The sequence below is a fragment of the Spermophilus citellus genome (assembly GCF_964194105.1).
Source record: "Spermophilus citellus genome assembly, chromosome: 16".
Classification (NCBI taxonomy): domain Eukaryota; kingdom Metazoa; phylum Chordata; class Mammalia; order Rodentia; family Sciuridae; genus Spermophilus; species Spermophilus citellus.
The window spans coordinates 68881276-68901614 of record NC_138196.1 but is presented as its reverse complement, the minus strand read 5'-3'; the positions used below and the strand labels follow the sequence as shown (position 1 = coordinate 68901614).

The window sequence follows — 20339 nt, the reverse complement described above, 5'->3', positions numbered from 1 at the left end:
ATTAATAAATATCTTTCTTTTTTCTTTTATTCTTTGGTACTGGGGATTGAATCCAGGGGTACTTTACCACTGAGCTATATCCCCAGTCCTTTTATTTTTTGAGACAGGGTCTCACTAAATTGCTAAAACTGGCCTCAAATTCCTAACTATCTTGTCTCAGCCTCCCCAGTCAATGGGATTACAGGTGTGTACATCCTGCTCCCTCAGCTCAATAAAGAGGCAATAGCAACTTCTTATACAAACAGGGCCTAGCCAGACCCATCCAGAGATAAAACTGGACAGACCACACCTGCCCAAGGTCACTTGCTTTAGAAGCCTCTAGCCATGCAAACCCACACCATAGGCTTCATTTCCCATTAGCTCAATGCCACCAAGTTAGCTGCACCTCAAAGTCATTGTCAATTCCTCGTCCGAGACAAGGCTAAGGATGCGGGTCCCGTTTTCTTCCTAGTGTAACTACATTGGGCGAGTGGAGGGACCCAATTTGCTGGATCCCCAGAGTCAAGTCTCTGGCCTTGGACCCTGCAGCAACTCACTCACATTTACAAACTAATCACTCTTGGTATTATAAACCTCCTCTGGTTGGCCTCAAGGACACACACACAAAATCAGTAAAATGAAACTTGAGAGAAGGCCCAGGTGACTGCTTGACAACCAGAGAAATGATTTCTTTCAAATGGATACATTCATAGTAACAAAACCACTATTAGCTCAATGCCAAGGTAGCTGCTATTATGGACAGACTGCACAGCCTTAAGCAGAACTGAAATCTAGATTTCTCCAGCCCTGAATTTGTTGTTAAAGTGTCCTTGTAGCCCAGTGCAATGGCACATGCTTGTTATCCTAAACCCAGTGATTTGGGAGATTGAGGCAGGGGGTGGTTGCAATTTAGAGGCCAGACTGGGCAATTTAGCAAGACCCTTTCTCAAACAAAAAAGGCTGGGAATGTAGCTCAGTGAGAGTGTGCTACTGGATTCAATCCCTAGTACTGCTAAATAAACGAAAAAATAAAATAAATAAAAAATAGTATATAAAAACATTTTAACATATCTAAAGTTTATTCAATTTTACCTCTGAGGGTTTTCAGAGAGCGAAAGACATTTTTAAACTCAGAAAATGGGTTCCTAAATGGCTTACCCCAAAACAAGTTAGAGGTAAATGCAATTTGCATCTATAATTTCCTCATATATTTAATTATCTTGTATTACTTTTATTTTATGTTTGGATACCAGGGACTGAACCCAGCACTTAACCACTGAGCCACATTCCTAGCCCTTTAATCCCTTCCCCCTCCCTAATCTCAGGGGAAAACAGGATTCTTTTCTTCCTCATTCTAGGCAGAGTTATCTGTCCTTGAGCACACACCCATCACAGGAATTAAGTAATTCAGACTTTGGGAATGGCAACAGAGAAATTATTTCTTTCAAATGGATACATTCATAGTAACAAAACCACCATTAGCTCAATGCCACCAAGTGGCATTGAAATGACTATCTTTCAAACAGACATGTGAATTACAAACTCAGAGAACATGTGATATGTAGCCTTTGACTGTTTCTTGCTCCTGCTGATGGGTAAAACCAGGCTCTGGAACAGGAGTCCCCTGTGTTTCTACTTTGCTAGCAAAGCAAGAAAACTTCTTTTTCCTTTTTCTCAAAACTGTGTCCTTGTTATTGGATTGGCATGGGGACAAGGACCGGGCTTTCAGTTAACGCTGCCTCAGCCTCGAGTCGCGACATTATAGGCACACACCATCACACCAGATGGTTGCTTTTATTTTTAAATATCAGAGTTATACTTTGGTTGACTTTAATAGAAGCAAAAAGTTTATCAGGCTTTTTTCTTGTTTTCAAATGAAAAGGCTTCACTTTAGTTGACAAAAACTTATTGAAGACACAAACTTGGAAAAGTGCCTCACTGGGGGCTGCAGGTGTACCTTTTCCCTATTGGTTTGAGAGGAGAGGAGCCTGGACGTGACCAGCAGTGGAAGATACAGATGCAAAAAGGTTCTCAGATACACAGGAAAACTTCCTTGTCACTAAAACAATGATCTATGCGTCAAACTAGGAGGAAAAAACAGTTAAGTAAAGGTCTTACAAAATGGAAAAATGGCAATTCTCACCTGCATAAATGAGCAGACAGGTCAGGGAGCAGAGCAGTTCCAGGGCCAGGACGGCTAGAATGAGGTCAAGGTACAACCTGCTGGGCTCAGGAAAAGAATGCTGCATGCACAGTATGAGGAGGAGCATCGCGTTTCCTGGGAAGGAGAAACACACAGAGCATGAACTGAGAAAGTGTAGTGGGCCTTCATCCTTGGCACAGAGCTCTGAAAACCCTTGTAGTTTCCTGAGTGACAAGAGAACACCTTTTGTTATAATTGGTTTTGTACAGTTCCTAAAAAGCCTTGTAATGTCCTCATCTAACTGTGGTCCACTTTATGCTTTGAATTTAGCCCTTGCTGCTCTGCCACAGCAACTTATTTTTTAAAATGGACATGTTTCTTTCTCTTCCTCTCTCCCTGTTCCTCCTTAATCTCAGGGGTGACAGGATTACCTCCCCCCTCCCTCCATTCTAGGCAGAGGTATCTGTCCTTGAGTGCACACCCACCACAGGAATGAAGTAATCCAGACTTTGGTGATGATACCAGAAGATCTCAGAAATGACTATCTCCCAAATGGACAAGTGAATTACAACTCCAACCGAGTACACACCTCTTTAAAAGCCCCCCCCCCTTCCTGCTGATGGGCAGATCACAGCTTTTGGGACAGCACCCTATGTTTTTCCTTTGCTAGCGAAGCAATAAACCTTTTTCCCAAAACCGTGCCCTTGTTATTGGATTGGTATTGAGGACAAGGACTGAGCTTTTAACAATAAATACTTCCTGCTTCGAAACTTATTTTTTAAAGTGACAATTTTTTAATTTCTAATTTGTTACATGATAGCAGAATACAAATCAATTCATATGACACAAACAGCACAATTTTTTTTTTAAAGAGCCCTTCACTCTTTTTTTTTAAGAGAGAGTGAGATAGGGGAGAGAGAGAGAGAGAGAGAGAGAGAGAGAGAGAATTTTTTTTTAATATTTATTTTCAGTTCTCGGTGGACACAACATCTTTGTTGGTATGTGGTGCTGAGGATCGAACCCGGGCCGCACGCATGCCAGGCGAGCGCGCTACCGCTTGAGCCACATCCCCAGCCCAACAGCACAATTTTTCATGTCTCTCGTTGTACGCAAAGTACAGTCACACCATTTGTGTCTTCATACATGTACTTGGGGCAATGGTGACTGTCTCATTCTACTGTCTATCTGTTATGCTCGGATTCGGGACCCCCAAAAGACCACCAGAGACCAAGATCGATGTAAGCAACAAAGAGGTGTTTATTGTGAGCTAGCTCGGTCCTCCACATGCACATAGCAACTGGTGACGCTGAGAGGCCCCGAGCCCAGGGTTTGCAGGGGTTTTATATACTCTTTGGGGAAGGTAGGGACTTCACATACATCATAGCATCTCTTAGCCAATTATTACACACCACGGGAAAATCATAAAACAACTCTAAAACATGGTTAGCACATTCACTGGTGGGAACAAGTTGGGGAGGGGTGACTGATCAGTACAAGAGGGGGATTCGTTTGAACTGATTGGTTTAAGCCATGAGGGGAGTACGTGCTGAACTTACTTCATGGTTTCCCAATAAGTTATCAACCACCATAAACTACTGGGAGGGTCATCTGGCATCCCAGGTATTTCCCTGTTCTCATGCTGATTGGTGGCTGCTAAGGGTTTGCTACGGGTCCCCACCTAACCTGAGTCTGGGACACTTGGCTCCACAGCAGATCTCTCCTGTTATTTGTAGATAAACAACTCAGCAGGGTGGGTATGGGCCTAGGAGTGCTCTGTGGGTCTTTCCAAGGACAAAGGTCACGCCCCCTTTCTTGGACAGGCTTTGCTCTGAGGTAGAGGCTGGCTTTTCATATCCTACCCCCAAGCCCCCTCCCTTCCCCACTGCAACAGACATGTTTCTTTCTCTTCATCTCTCCCTGCTCTTCCCTAATCTCAGGAGAAACAGGATTACCTTTCTTCCCCATCCTAGGCAGAGTTATCTGACCTTGAGTACATACCGATTGCAAGAACTAAGTAATTCAGATTTTGGGAATGGCACCAGAGAATCTCAGAAATGATTATCTCTCAAATTAACAAGTGAATTACAACAAGAGAATGTAGCCTTTAAATCATCTCTTTAAAAAAGCCCTGATCCCCCAGATGGACAGAATCACAACCTTTAGAACAGGAGTCCTCTGGGTTTGTTCTTTGCTAGCAAAGCAATAAAACTTCTTTTTCCTTTTCAAAACCATGTCCTCCTTATTGGATTGGCATCAGGAATAAGAATTAAATTTTTAGCAACAATATTACCTATTTCTACTAAACCACTCAGTCAGCTTATCTACTTTTTCTTTCTTCTTTTTTTTTTAATTCTAGCTGGGGATGGTGGCACATGCCTGTAATCCTAGCATTTTGAGAGGCTGAGGCAGGATGATCCCAAGTTTGAGGCCAGCCTCAGCAATTTAGCAAGGCCTTAAGCAATTTGGTGAGACTGTCTCAAAAAGCAAAAAGGGCTGGCCAGAGTTCCATACCCAGTACCTAAAACCAAAACAAAAATTCTTTTTTTGTGTGTACTGGGGTTAGGGCCACATCCCCAGCCCTACTTTGTATTTTATTTAGAGACAGGGTTTCACTGAGTTGCTTAGCACCTTGTTTTTGCTGAGGCTGGCTTCAAACTCACAATCTTCCTGTCTCAGCCTCTTGAGCCACTGGGATTACAGGCGCCAACAACTGTGCCTGGCTCAAAAATTCTATTTATTTTAAAAATATACTCCTTAACAAACAAACAAAAAACAAAAACAAAAACACCTTCACTTCATTTGTTTTATTTGTATGTGGTGCTGGGGACTGAACTCAGTGCCTCAAGCATGCTAGGCAAGCACTCTACCACTTAGCCACAAACCCAGCCCTCAAAAATTCTTTTTAATTAATTAAACAAGTATTGTGGTGCTGAGGATTGAACTTAAGGTGTCAAGCATTCTAGCAAGTGTTCTACCACTACATCCCCAGCCTTATTTATTTATTTTTTCTTTTGGTATCAAGGATTGAACCCAGGGGTGTTTATCCAATGAACCACATCCCCAGCCCTTTTTATTAAAGACGGCCTCACTAAATTGCTGAGGCTGGCTTGGAACTTGCAATCCTCCTGCCTCAACCTCCAGAGCTGCTGCAATTATAGGTGTGCACCACTGCTCCTGGCTTCTATTGTTTTATTTTTGAGGATCATTTTAACCTCATTTTGTAACAAGGGTTCACTTGATCCCTTGAAACAGATTTTTTTTTTCTTTTTCCCAATCTTCTTCCTGATCTCCTCCCTAATCTCTCCTACCTAATTTCATTTTCCCTGAAGCACAATAAAAAGGCCCCTGTTCCTGAGGATGGACAGTATCAGAGCCTTTGGGACAGGAGTCCTCTGTTTCTCCTTTGCTACCAAAGCAATAAACTTTCTTCTTCCTTTTTCTCAAAACTGGCAACAAATTTGCCCTTTTACTCTGAAGAATGTCAAAGAAAACTTTAGAGACAAAAGTGATTCTTAGAATTTCCTAAAAGTTATTTAGCATATTTATCTACATCTGATAAGGGAAAACAATGCTTATTTAATTTTCTCCCATTTGTACAAAAGGAATGACTCTGAACCAAAGATACCTCTTTTTTGGGGTGGTGGTGCTGGGGATTGAACCCAAGGCCTTATGCATGCTAGGCAAGCACTCTACCAACTGAGCTATATCCCCAGCCCCACAGAGACATTTTTAAAAGGACCTATCAAAACTAATTACACAGCCAGGCGTGATGGCACGCCTACAATCCCAGCAGCTGGGAAAACTGAGGTAGGAGGAACTCGAGTTTAAAGCCAGTCTCAGCAAAAGTGAGGTGCTGTCTCTAAATACAAAATAGGGCTGGGGATGTGGCTCAGTGGTCCAGTGCTCCTAAATTCAATCCCTGGTGCCCCCCAACTCTTTGTAACATAATTTTGTGACTTAAGATAAACAGACAACAGAGTACTAAAATAAACCCTCTGAACATAAATGAAACAGCATGCAAAGGATTTAAGGTACTGCAAAGGATTTAAGGTACTGAGCAACCCCACATGCAGCACCCTGGTGGGTCACAGGCTGTGACTGGGAGTTTATGGTGCATGAAATCTGCAGCCTGGAAGGAGAGGGGCATGCTGAAATAAAACATTCCCTGAAATGGTACGTGCTGTGGACAGCACACAAGACCTCTCAGTCAGGAAGTACTGCCCAGCATGATATCTTAGTTCAGACCTAGATCCTTGCCCTGGGATACTATAGCAGCCTCCTTCACTGCGCTCTCCAGCCATGGCCAGAATGATCTTTCCAACTCTCAAAACTCTCAAAGCCTTCCCTTCCAAGGCTGCCTCTCTCTAAACTTGTGGCAACCCTCATGATCTGGCCCTGGATGACTTCTTCAGGTCATTCTTCCCGGCTTAAACTCCTCTGAGTCCACTTTCTCAGAGCTCATTAGAAGCTGGGCAGTATACACACCTACAATCCTGGTGACTCAGGAGGCTGAGGTAGGAGGATTGCAAGTTCAAATCAGCCTCAGTAATTCAGTGAGGCTGTAAGCATCTTACTGAGACCCAAAATCAAAATAAAAAAATAAAAGAATGGTTGGGAATGTGGCTCAGTGGTAAAGCACTCCTGGGTTCAATCCCTGGTACCAGGAAAAGAGGAGGGGAGGAGGAGGAGGAGGAGGGGGAGGAGGAGGAGGAGGGGGAGGGGGAGGAGGAGGAGGAGGAGGGGGAGGAGGAGAAGGCTCATTAGTTCATCAGAAACTTTCTACATGACAGTATACAATATGCAACCAGTTTTCTTTGTAAGTGCTTTTATAACCACAGATATAGCCTGTGTGTTTCATTTCATTTGCCATTAAATAAATTAAAAAAGAAAAAACAACTATTAGAGCTGGTCCTGGTATTGCACACCTGTAAACACCGTCTCAGGAGGTTGAGACAGGAGGATCTCAAGTTCAAGTTCAGACTGGGTAACTTAGATCTTGTCTCAAGATAAAATAAAAAGGCCTAGGATGTTGCTCAGTGGCAGATGAGGTACCTAGGATGTGCAAGGCCCTGTTCAAATCCAAGAACAGCAAAAAATGAAATAAAAGTTCTTGGAAGAAATGAGCTCTTGTGGGCTGAGAGACAGCTCAGTGGTAGAGCATGTCCCTAATATGTGCAAGGCCCGAGTTCAATCCCTAACTGTCCACCTACTGAAAATAACAACAAGAAGAAATAAAATAAAATATCACAAAGCCCTGGACTCTTCCACTAAAAAACTAGAGAAATAATATTGAGCACCCAGGGTTTTTGAAGGAAGTGAACTGACAATGCCTAAATGTTCAGCAAGTGATAATTTTTCATTAGTATAACAATAATTCTGGGAGCTGAGGGTGTGGCTCAGTGGTAGAGGGCTTGCCTAGCAGGCATGAGGCCCCAAGTCTGATCCATAGCAATGCATGTAAATATATATCACAGACCCAGGCACATTCCATGAAGCCTCTCCTCCAAAGCAACTCTATACAGAAAATTTAGCCAGACAATGTTACAGTGAAAGACCTTGCCATCTGCCTCCCTGAACCCAAAGCATCAGGCCCAGTCCTCAGTGAGAACCTTGCCAGCAGGAATTTCTATGATAGCCTTGGGCCTCCTGAGGAATGTGAGGCCAGTGAGAGATAAGAGTGTATAGGACACAGTCACTGTGTCCTCAGGCATACCTTCCTTCTTTTTCCAAAACAATAAAAATAAAAAAAATTAAAGTAGTTTGGCACCTATAATTCTAGCTTCTAGAAAGGCTAAGGCAGGAGAATCTCAAGTTCAAGGATAATTCAAGTTAGTTCAAGGACCCCATCTCAAAATAAAATAAAAAGCATTTGGGATATAGTTCAATGGCAGAGCATTTCCTTGTTTGGGTAAGACCTTGGCTTCAATCCCCAGTACTGCCAAGAAAAAAAAAAGTCTAGTTGTTAAAAACAGATCATTATTAAGAGTCACATACCTAGTGTCACAAGAGGCTGAGGCAGGGGGATTACAGGTTTAAGGCCAGCTCAGCAACTTAGCGAGACCCTGTCTCAAATTAAAAAAAAGAAAAGAGTTCTTGTCCAGCATGCATGAGCCCCTGTGTTCAATCCCCAGCACCACACACACACACAAACACACACACACACTATTTCAAAGACCATCATTTGAGAAATAGTATATTTGGTGACAGACATGAGATCTGTCAGTCAAGATCCAGGTTTTTGCTTTTATCTTTATGTTATAGTGACATCTTCTGGCCAAAAAAGAGTGTTACACACCAACAGCTGAACGTGGAAACCAAGTTCATCTTCAAAAGATAGGAAGCAAAAAGAACCTCCCCCAGGAGCTTGGGTTGTGGGTCAGTGGTAGAGTGCTCACCTAGCACACGTGATGCACTGGGTTCAAACCTCAGCACCACATAAAACTTAAATAAAGGTATAAAAGTATGGCACCAAAACAGTCTGGTGGACCAATGGTACAGGACAGAGGACACAGAGACTAACCCACAAAACTACAACTACCTTATATTAGACAAAGGGGCTAAAAGCATGCACTGGAGAAAAGACAGCATCTTCCACAAACGGTGCTGGGAAAACTGGAAATCCATATGCAACAAAATGAATCTGAATCCCTTTCTCTCATCATGCACAAAAGTCAACTCAAAATGGATCAAGGATCTAGGAATTAAACCAGAGACTCTGTTTCTAATAGAAGAAAAACTAGGCCCTAATCTCCATCACGTGGGACTAGGTCCCAATTTTCTTAATAAGACACCCATAGCACAAGAATTAAAACCAAGAATCAACAAATGGGATGAATTCAAACTAAAAAGTTTTTTTCTCAGCAAAAGAAATAATATGTGAGGTGAATACGGAGCCTACATCCTGGAACAAATTTTTACCCCTCACACATTAGATAGAGCTCTAATCTCTAGGGTATGCAAAGAACTCAGAAAGCTAATTACCCCCCCCCCCCGCCCCCCAAATAATAATAACCCAATCAACAAATGGGCCAAGGATCTGAACAGACATTTCTCAGAAGAGGATATACAATCAATCAACAAATATGGGGGGGGGACCCCCCATCATCTCTAGCAATCAGAGAAATGCAAATTAAAACTACTCTAAGATACCATCTCACTTCAGTCAGAATGGCGGCCATGATGAAGACAAACAACAAGTGCTGGTGAGAATGTGAGGAAAAAGGCACACTCAGACACTGCTGGTGGGACTGCAAATTGGTGCAGCCAATTTGGAAAGCAGTAATGTCGAGATTCCTTGGAAAGCTGGGAATGGAACCACCATTTGATCCATTCCTCTTCTCAGACTATACTCAAAAGACCTTAAAAGAGCATACTACAGGGACACTGCCACATCAGTGTTTATAGCAGCACAATTCACAACAGTTGGAATGTGGAACCAACCTAGATGCCCTTCAATGGATGAATGGATAAAAAAAAAATGTGGCATTTATACACAATGGAATATTACTCAGCACTAAAAAAGATCATGGCATTTGTAGGGAAATGGATGGAATTAGAGCAGATTATGCTAAGTGAAGTTAGCCAATCCCCCCCACCAAAAAAAATGCCTAATGTCTTCTCTGATATAAAGGGGTGACTCAAAATAGGGAAGAGAGGAAGAGCATGGGAAGAAGATTACCTCTACATAGGGAAGAGGGGTGGGAGGGAAAGGGAATTGTATGCATGGTGGAAGGAGACCTTCATTGCTATACAAAATACATGTATGAAGATGTGAGGAAAAAAAAATAGAGTTACCTTTACCCTAGATTAGGTAGAGAGAAGTGATGGGAGGGGAGGGGAGGAGCTGGGGAGATAAGGATAGTAGAATGAAACAGACATTATTATTACTGTGTGTATATATGTGGCTGCATGACCAATGAGATTCTGCAACCTGTATATTCAGAAAAATGAGAAATTATATCCCATCTGATTCAAATGTATGTATGTCAAGGTCATTGTACTGTCATGTGTAACTAATTAAAACAAATAAAAAAAGATAAAAAATAAATATTGCATCATAGTTAAAAAAAAAAAAAAAGAAGCTCCCCCAGTGAAGATCAAACAAGATCACCATCTCCATAAATATTTCTTTCTCCTTGACAGTGTGGCACTTCGCTTCCACTGAGAACTTCACTGGGTAGATGAGCTTACAGCTTGCCCTTTAAATAGTGCACTCACGAACAGAGCAGGGAGGAAGAGCAGGAAGAAAAGATTAACATTAAACAGAGACATGAGATGGGAGGGAAAGAGAGAGAAAAGGGAAATTGCGTGGAAATGAAGGGAGACCCTCATTGCTATACAAAATTACATATAAGAGGTTGTGAGGGGAATGGGAAAATAAACAAGGAGAGAAATGAATTACAGTAGAGGGGGTAGAGAGAGAAGATGGGAGGGGAGGGGAGGGGGGATAGTAGAGGATAGGAAAGGTAGCAGAATACGACAGCCACTAATATGGCAGTATGTAAAAATGTGATGTGTAACCGATATGATTCTGCAATCTGCATTTGGGGTAAAAATGGGAGTTCATAACCCACTTGATTCTAATGTATGAAATATGATTTGTCAAGAGCTTTGTAATGTTGTGAACATCCAATAAAAAAAAAATAAATAGTGCACTCACAAAGCACAGAAGAAAAATAAAAGATTTGGTGAAGTTGTTTTTCTGGGGAAAAATGAAGTTCTTTTTTTCTTCTTTGTGATACTGGGGACTGAACTTGGGGCCTTGCACATGCTAGACAAGCATTCAGCTACATTCCAAATCCCTTTTTTTTTTTTTGGTACCAGGCAATTGAACTCAGGGGCCCTCGCCACTGAGCCACATCCCCTGCCCTCTTTTGTATTTTATTTAGAGACAGAGTCTCACTGAGTTGCTTAGCGCCTCACTTTTGCTGAGGCTGGCTTTCAACTCTCGATCCTTCCACTTCAGCCTCCTGAGCCATATAGGCGTGTACCAGCAAGCTAGGCTCCATTTGTTTTTTGTACTGGGGATTGAACCCACGGGGGCGCTTTGTCACTAAGTTTATCTACAGTCCTTTTTATTTTTTATAATGAGACCCTGTCTTAAATTGCCTACGCTAACCAGGAGTTTACAATCTTCCTGCTTCAGCTTCCCAAATCACTGGGATTACGGGCATGTGGCACTGCACCCAACCTATATTTTTATGTTTAGACAGAGTCTTGCTAAATTGCCCAGAGTGGCCTCGAATACAAGATCCTCCTGCCTCAGCCTCTCAGGTAGCTGGGTTTATAGGCTCAGCCACCAAGCCCTGCTAGAAAAATGAATTCCTAATCTGGATTCAGAATATTCAAACGTTTACTCTGGACTCCAAATGAGGTTCTCCTAAAAAGGTAAATCAAAAGTGCCTAAAGAAATTCAGTTTGGGGCTGGAGATGTGGCTCAAGTGGTAGCGCGCTCGCCTGGCATGTGTGCGGCCCGGGTTCGATCCTCAGCACCACATACAAACAAAGATGTTATGTCTGCCGAATACTAAAAAATAAATATTAAAAAACTTCTCTCTCTCTTTCTCTCTTAAAAAAAAAAAAATTCAGTTTACTTCCACAGCCTTTAAAATGTATGCAACAATAAAGAAAATCAAGCATTCATGTATTCCCAGTCCTAAATGAAGCTTCTGATCATACCTTCATAAATTAGGACCTGTGTGTTTTACAAGTCTTATTTTTGATACTAGATTTTTTTTTTTTTTTTTTTTTTTTTTTGGACCAGGGATTGAACCCTGGGGCACTTAACCACTGAGCCACATCCCCAGTCCTTTTTTATTTTTTGACAGGTGAGTTGCTGAGGCTGGCCTTTAATTTGTGATCCCCCTGCCTGAGCCTCCCAAATTGCTGGGATTACAGGTGTGCACACTGCACCTGGCTACTGAATACTGTATCTTCTTAAACTGAATAAACCTGCTGATACCAAAAAGGGGAGAAAATCTACATTGTACACAGGGACACACAGATGCCATGTCCACAACAAATGCAAATTTCAAGTGAAAACCAAGTGTATAAGAAAACCAGACAGTGGCCATGACACACAGCTCTCTTACAACACTGAGAGAATGCAGTGGGTCATACAATCCAACTTCACGTGTCCTTTCTGCTGTCATTTGGCTACTCAAGGCCCAGAGACGCCAAGAAAGCCGGGCTTACCGGTGGAGTGTGTCACCAGGGCGAGGCTCTTCAGATGCCTTGTGGCGCGGTAGATCTGGTTATAGCCTCGGTTTCTCGCTTTGCTGTGGTGATACTGAATGTAGCGTTCCAGAAGTAAGTGCAGAATCCACAAGATGACTTTTCCTAGGATCATGACTGTCTGGACTTTCAGTGGGTCGGTGTAGTTTCCAGGGCACGTGTCCTCGTTTGGGTCAGGGTAAGAACAAAGCACACCTGTCAAGAACGCTAAAATAACAAACACAACCTGGCGGACAGGAAAGCAGCTGATGAATACTCAATATATGGAATCAGGAAACAATGATTGCCACCCCAGGAAATACTCTGCGCCCATAATTCCTACTATCCTATTTTTATAAAAAAGTCTGAAAACTTTTTTTTTATCATTAAAAATCACCCCAAATCCCATCTAAAACAAATGCTAATGTAATGCTCAACAGTTTCTTGCTACCTCTTTTATTAAAAAGAGGTTAAGTGTTTTGAGCAACTAATAAAATTAAAAAAAAAAAGAGATTAAGGGGCTGAGGTTTTGGCTCAGCGGTAGAGCGCTCGATTCCCAAGGCCCTGGGTTTGATCCTCAGCACCACACAAAAATAAATAAATAAAATAAAAAGTTATAAAAAATTTTTTAACTAATAATAATCATGGTTTAAAAAAGTTTAGCTGAGTGTGGTGGTGCACACATGTAATCTCAGTGATTTGGGAGGCTGAGGCAGGAGTATTAAAAGCCACCCTCAGCAACTTAGTGAGACCCTATCTCAAAAAATAAAAAGGTCTGGGAATGTGGCTCAGTGGTAAAGTGCTTCTGGGTTCAATATCCAGTACTAAAAAAAATAAAATAAATAAAGCTTAACTGGTGCTAGAATATAGACACACAAGACTTACTTTTTTTTTTTTTTTTTTTTTTTAAAGAGAGAGTAGAGAGTAGAGAGAGAGAGAGAGAACTTTTTTTTAATATTTATTTTTCAGTTCTCGGCGGACACAACATCTTTGTTGGTATGTGGTGCTGAGGATCAAACCCGGGCCGCACGCATGCCAGGCGAACGCGCCACCACTTGAGCCACATCCCCAGCCCCACACAAGACTTACTTGAAAACTGCTAACTAGGGCTACGGTTGTGGCTCATTGGTAGAGCAATTGCCTAGCACATTGTAAGGCACTGGGTTCAATCCTAATCATCACATGAAAATAAACAAAACAAAGGTATTATATCCATGAAAAAAAAATTGCTAAATAAACTGCAAATTGCTTTCAGAGAATAATTTGGAAATGTCTTGACCCAGAAAACCTACTTTAAGGTCTCTATTGCTCCAAAGTTAAAGTACAAATACCCAGAATACTGGGATACAAATATTTATTATAGTACTTCCTATATTTGCAAAAACCTGAAATTGCCCATATATTTGTGCATCTACTACGAAATGCTTGAATAAATTAAGACATACTCACCCATGTTATAGAATATTATGCACCTGGAAAAGAATTAACTAAGCACTGGACACAGTGATGCATTTCACCAATCTCAAAGACTCAGGAGGTTGATGCAGGAGGATTGTAAATTTGAGGCCAGCCTCAGCAACTTAGTGAGGCACTAAGCAACTTAGATCCTGTCTCATAAATAAAAAAGACTGGGAATGGAACTCAGTGGTAAAGCACCCCTGAGTTCAATCCCCAGTACAATAAAACAAACACACAAAAACAACTCTGTGTATTGGTTTGCCTCTCTCTCTGATATGTTAAGATTAAGCAAGCTTGTTAGAAATGCACACACTGGAGCCTGCCCTAATCCTCTTTAAGCCAGAATCTCTGGGGATGCAACCCAGCAACCTGTCTTTTCACAAGCCTGTCAGCAGAGTCTGATGTGTGAATCTGAGAAACACTGTTAGAAACACACAGGGGCTGGGGATATAATTTTTTTTTTTTTTTTTTTTTTTTTAGAGAGAGAGAAGAGAGAGAGAGAATTTTTTTTTAATATTTATTATTTTTTAGTTCTCGGCGGACACAACATCCTTCTTTGTATGTGGTGCTGAGGATTGAACCCGGGCCACACGCATGCCAGGCGAGCGCGCTACCGCTTGAGCCACATCCCCAGCCCCTGGGATACAATTTTTTTGTTAGAACACTTGTCTAGCACACATGAGGCCCTAAAACTCAGGGGTACTCGACCACTGAATCACCTCCCCTGCCCTATTTTGTATTTTATTTAGAGACAGGGTATCACTGAGTTGTTTAGTGCCTCACTGTTGCTGAGGCTGGCTTTGAACTCTCGATCCTCCTATCTCAGCCTCCCGAGCTGCTAGGATTACAGGCGTGTGCCACTGCACCCGTTGATCCAATTTTTTAAAAGTGGGGTAAATCCCTTTGTATAGGTGCTAATATCTTTGTATATATTTGCATTGTATTTATTTATTTATTTACTTACTTATGTACTGGGGATTAAACCCAGGGGTACTTAACCACTGAGCTATATCCTCAGCATCCTCCCTCCTTTTTTTGTATTTTATTTAGAGAGAGGGACCTACTGAGTTGCTTAGGGCCTTGCTAAATTGCTGAGGCCGGCTTTGAACTCTCAATCCAACGGCCTCAGCCTCTGGAGCTGCTGGGATTAAAGTTGTGCACCACCACACCTGGCTATTTTCTTGATTTTTGTAGTACTGGGGAGTGAACTCAGAGGTACTCTACCACTGAGCTACACTCCCAAACCCTATTTTAAATTTTGAGACAGGGTCTAAGTTGCCAATGCTGTCCTAGAATCTGAAATCCTCCTGCCTCGGCCTCCAGAGTTCCTGAAATTACAGGTGTACCACTGCATCCATCAATATTTGCATGAATTTAACAAAAGGCAGTGAAGGATATCAAGAAACTGAACCCACATCAGGGAGAAGACTGACAAAAGAGAAAGGGAAGATCATGATTTTACTTTTATACTTATAAGCAATGCTTACTTGTTACACAAGGATATACGATTCTGTGATTTTTAAAAACATCAAATATAACAGTGGGCATAGTAGTGTATGCCTGTAAACCCAGAGAGCCTGAGGCAGGGGATCAAAAGTTTGAGGCCAGTTGGGCGTGTTGGCACACGCCTGTAATCTCAGGGGCTCGGGAGGCTCGAAAGTTCAAAGCCATTCTCAGCAATGACGACGCTCTAGGCAACTTGGTGAGATCCTGTCTCTAAATAAAGTACAAAATAGGGCTGGGGATGTGGCTTAGTGGTCGAGTGTCCCCGAGTTCAATCCCCAGTACTGATTAAAAAAAAGTTTGAGGCCAGCCTCAGCAATGAGGTCCTAAAGCAATGTATCGAGAACTTATCTCAAAAAATAAAAAGGGGTGGGAATGTAGGTCAGAAGTAAAAGCACCCCTAGGTTCAATCCCCAGGACTAAAACAAAACAAAAACAAACTTCAAAATATCATTAATTTGGATGCCATGGCAGTGGCACATACCTGTAATCCCCGCTACTTGGGTGGCTGATGCAGGAAGATCACACACTGAAGGCCAGCCTCTGCAACATAGCCAGAATCTGTCTCAAATGATCTGCCCCTCCCCACCCATCCTTTGATAATGGGGACTGAAACGAAGGGGTGCTTTACCACTGAGCTACATCCCCAGCCCTTTTTATTTTTTGTTTGAGACAGGATCTTGCTAAGTTGCCACACACCTGTAATCCCAGCAACTCAGGAGGCTAAGGAAGGAGGACTGAAAGTTTGAGGCCAGCCTCAGCAATTTAGTGAGGCCCTGAGCAACTTAAGGAGATCTTAAACTCAAAATAATGCCCATCTCCTGTCTCAAAAAATGATTGGGGATATAGCTCAGTAGTAGAGTGCCCCTAGGTTCAATCCCCAGTACTGTAAAGAGAAAAAAGAAGCTATCACTACCATTCACTGCTAAGCATCTAAAAGCTGGCAATATGAGCACAAAATAATTTTACTAAAATGCATAATACAGGGCTGGGGTTGCAGTCAGTGACAGAATGCTTGCCTACATGTGTGAGACACTGGGTTCGATTCTCAGCACCACATATAAATAAGTAACATAAAGATCCATTGACAACTAAAAAAGTATTTTAAAAAATGAATAATATAGACACATACCTGTAATCCTACCTACTTGGGAAGCTGAAGTAAGAGGATAGCAAAATGGAACCTAACCTGGACAACTCGATGAAAACCTGTCTTTAAAAAAAAAAAGTTCTGGGGATATTAAGTAGATCAGTGATCAGTGGTAGAGTACCCCCGCTTCAATCCCCAGTACCACAAAAAAGTTACAAAAACAAAAACAAAACAAAACAAAAAAACAAAGCACAATATTTGTCAAAGTGATTTGTCAAGAGTAATAATATCGAGAGTAAGTATTACAATTCAAGGTTCTTAACACCACAAATCAAAATGTTGAAAATATATCCCCTATAAAGTAATACAGTGTACACTGAATCCAAGAAACCATGAAAGACATTAATTTTTCTTTTTATTTCTTTCTTCTGTTTTGGTGGTACCAGAGACTGAAACCAGGGTCATACACATGCTGGGCGAGTACTCTGCCACTGAGATACATCCTAGCCCTTTTTATTATTACTTGTTCTTTTCCTTGCACTGCCTCCCTCCCTTTTTGGAGACAGTCTTGCTACACTGCCAGGCTGCTCTGGAACTCCTGGGCTCACGTAATTCTCTCACCTTAGCCTCCCAAGTAGCCAGAACTACATGCACAAGCCACTACACCTGGCAATTTTTTTTTAAAACACTTAAGATTTTCTTAATCCCAAAATTAAGGCAACCAATCCCACCATATCAAAGAAATGTAATTTAATTTGAAAAGGTCTTTAAAAAGTAATGTGTGGGTATATATTCTTTTTTTTAATATTTATTTTTTAGGTGTAGATGGACACAACACAATGTCTTTATTTTTATGTGGTGCTGAGGATCGAACCCGCCCCCCGCCCCCGCTAGGCGAGCGCTCTACCCCTGAGCCACAATCCCAGCCCCGGTATATGTTCTTTATGTAAATAAAGTGTGCTATCCAATAAGTGAAAGTTAAAAGAAAAAGAAGCCACCCCTGCGTGTGGCAGTATCAGGCAGGAGGCATCTCAGCTGAGATCTGGTGTTCAGGAAGTCATGGCAGAGTCACACCACAGCCAGAGAGCCCTGCAAGACAGACAGATGCTGCCCCTCTCAGGGGTTCAGTTCCAAGTACAAGTCTCTGCCCCTGTGCCTCACAGGAGGGGATTCCAGTTGCAGGGGAAACTTGCTAGGGCAGGCAGCTTCTGCAGACAGCTGGCACTTTGGATGGGGTCTGGAGCATCAGCTGGGCCTAGTCAATCCCCACTATTATCCTCAAAACCCAAAGAGCAGGGAAACTCGGCCTTTTTTTTTTTTTTTTTTTTTGACTGTTTACATTGCAGCAAATATCAACCCACAGTACTTCTTTTTTTTTTTTTTCTTTACTTGCAGGGGAATAGGTACTGGGGATAGAACCCAGGGGCACTTTACTCCCGAGTTACATTCCCTCTTTCTGGCTTAAAAAAAAAAGAATTTTTTTTTTGAGACAGGATCTCACTAAATTGTGAAGGCTGGCCCCAAACTTACTTGTGATCCTCCTCCCTCAGCCTCCCAAGTCACTGGGATTACAGGTGTATGCCACCATACTTGGCCAAGGAAATGGCTTTATGGACTAAGCAGAGCCATCACCAGCAAGGCCTACTTACACATTTGTAATTTTATCTTCATACAAACATGGAGCTGTTTTGTTCACAATATTTTGCTGTAACTTGATTTTTCTGCTTCAGATTATTTCCTAAGTGTAAGTAAACTGATAAATTCCTGTGTATACTTATTTGCATATATATTTTTTGTTTTGTAACTGAAAAAGTAATACATGTACATGGTAAAAAAAAAAAATCAAATAGTAATACAAAAAGTAAACAATAAAATATATTAGTGTAATTTCCACCAACGTCCTCATCTCCACTTCAGTGGCAACCTACATCAATAAGGTCTGTGACTACTCAAATATATTATGATATTTAGGAATATGTATACACACCAGCCCTCTCTTCTCCCTTTTAAAACTACTAACAGGAATATGAAAAATTGTGGTATACATGTGTATTAAGAATTGTAATGCAAAAAACAAAAAACCCACAAAGTACATGTATAAAGGCATTGAAAAAATACTATGTAGTGCACAATAAATATATTTACTCTTTTTCAATAAAAAAAAAGAAACTACTAACAGGAACATTCTATACAAAATGTTGAAAACCTGATTGTTTTTTAGTCAATAGTGTAATAATGAAGGTTATTCTATGTTAATATATGTACATTTCTTTTATAACAGTTGCATAATAGTCTACATTCATGGGACACATAAAATGTCCCCTGGATAGCAGATAGTTTGCAGTCTTTTTTTTTTTTTTTTTTTGGTAACAGGGATTGAGCCATATCCCCAGCCCTTTTTACTTCTTATTTTGAGACAGGGCCTCACTAAGTTGCTGAGGCTGACCTTGACCTTGTAATCTTTCTGCTCAGTTTCTTTCTTTCTTTCTTTCTTTTTTTTTTTTTTTTTTTTTTTTTGAGAGAGAGAGAGAGAGAGAGAGAGAGAGAGAGAGAGAGAGAGAGAATTTTAATATTAATTTTTTAGTTCTCGGCGGACACAACATCTTTGTTGGTATGTGGTGCTGAGGATCGAACCCGGGCTGCACGCATGCCAGGCGAGCGCGCTACCGCTTGAGCCACATCCCCAGCCCTCTGCTCAGTTTCTTGAGCCACTGGGATTACAGACATGTGCCACCACGCTGCATAGTTTGCAGTCTTAATGTGATAGTCAACATTGCTCCTAACAATATCCTTATGCTTATGCAAATGTATTTATTATACATTATCTCAAGTACAGGCATGATCAAGAAAGCAGGTAGATTCTAAATACTGACAAATTTAAGTCCAACTGCCCTCTAAAGAGCTTCAATATTTTTAAGGACATCACGACTGGAGAGATCCCCTCTGGCAACTTACATGGATAAACAGAAGAAGATTTGCTATGATGACTGTAGGAAGAGGGTGGAATCTGGGTCTAAAATGAGCTTGTAATGAGTGACGTGGGAGAAGCTGGGCATCCAGAAGTGGGTCCTCTTCAATACTCTGGATAATGTCCAAGGAACCCTGCAGTGCAAAAAAAAAAAAAAAAAAAAAAATCAAGTTATGGTCACTACTTTCTGGAGTATGTTTCCAAGACAAATCCACCCAACTATAACGCTTCTAAAACTATGATTCAAGTTAGATGCAAAAGCACATACCCTTCCTAGAGTCAATTAAAAAAATACTTCCTTCTAGATAAGTACTATAAACAAGAAGTATTAAAATGTGTAGGGGAAATTTAATTTTTTTTTTTTTAACAGTACTGGGGATTATACCCAGGGATGCTTTACCACTGAGCTACATTCCTGGCTGTTTTAGTGAGCTTTTTTGCTACTATGATCTAAAGAACCTGACCCAAACAACTGTAGAGGAGGAAAAGCTTATTTAGGGCTCACAGTTTCAGAGGTCTTAGTCCACAGATGGCCAGTTCCCTTCCTCCTGGCTCGAGGTGAGGCAGAACATCATGGCGGAAGGAAAAGTGTGGCAAAGGGAAGCAGCTCATTGGGCAATCAGGAAGCAGAGACTCTCCTCTCCAGATACAAAATACATACCCCATAGCCACGCCCCCAATGAACTACTTCTTACTGCCACACCCCACCTCCTCCAGTAACCACCCAGTTAATCCCACTAGGGATTAATTAACTGATTAGGTTAAGGCTATTACCCAATCATTTCTCCTCCAAATCTTGCAATGTCTCACATGGGGGACACCTTACATCCAAACCATAACACTAGCCCATTAATTTTTTTTTTTTTAATTTTGAGATGTGGTCTTTCTGAGTTGTTGAGGCTAGTCTCAAACTTGTAATCCTCCTGCCTCAGTTTCCCAAATATTGGGATGACAGGAGGGTGCCACACCTGGTGGGCACAGAAAGT

The 20339-nt window shown here is 41.5% G+C and overlaps 1 protein-coding gene and 1 long non-coding RNA gene across 2 annotated transcripts in view; both read right to left on the bottom strand.

Annotated features, from left to right (window-relative positions):
• Positions 1 to 20339, bottom strand: part of LOC308634812 — a 39253-nt gene that overhangs the window by 7234 nt on the left and 11680 nt on the right. The gene's annotated exons all lie outside the window — the stretch shown is intronic.
• The window catches only part of TMEM192 (transmembrane protein 192), a 31174-nt gene that overhangs the window by 5683 nt on the left and 5152 nt on the right, over positions 1 to 20339 (bottom strand). The window contains exons 2-4 of the mRNA XM_081268921.1: positions 19341 to 19487; positions 12317 to 12581; positions 2123 to 2257 (exon numbers count right to left, since the gene is read on the bottom strand). Of these exons, the coding sequence (XP_081125047.1) occupies positions 2123 to 2257; positions 12317 to 12581; positions 19341 to 19487 (547 nt within the window). The remainder of the gene's footprint in view (positions 1 to 2122; positions 2258 to 12316; positions 12582 to 19340; positions 19488 to 20339) is intronic.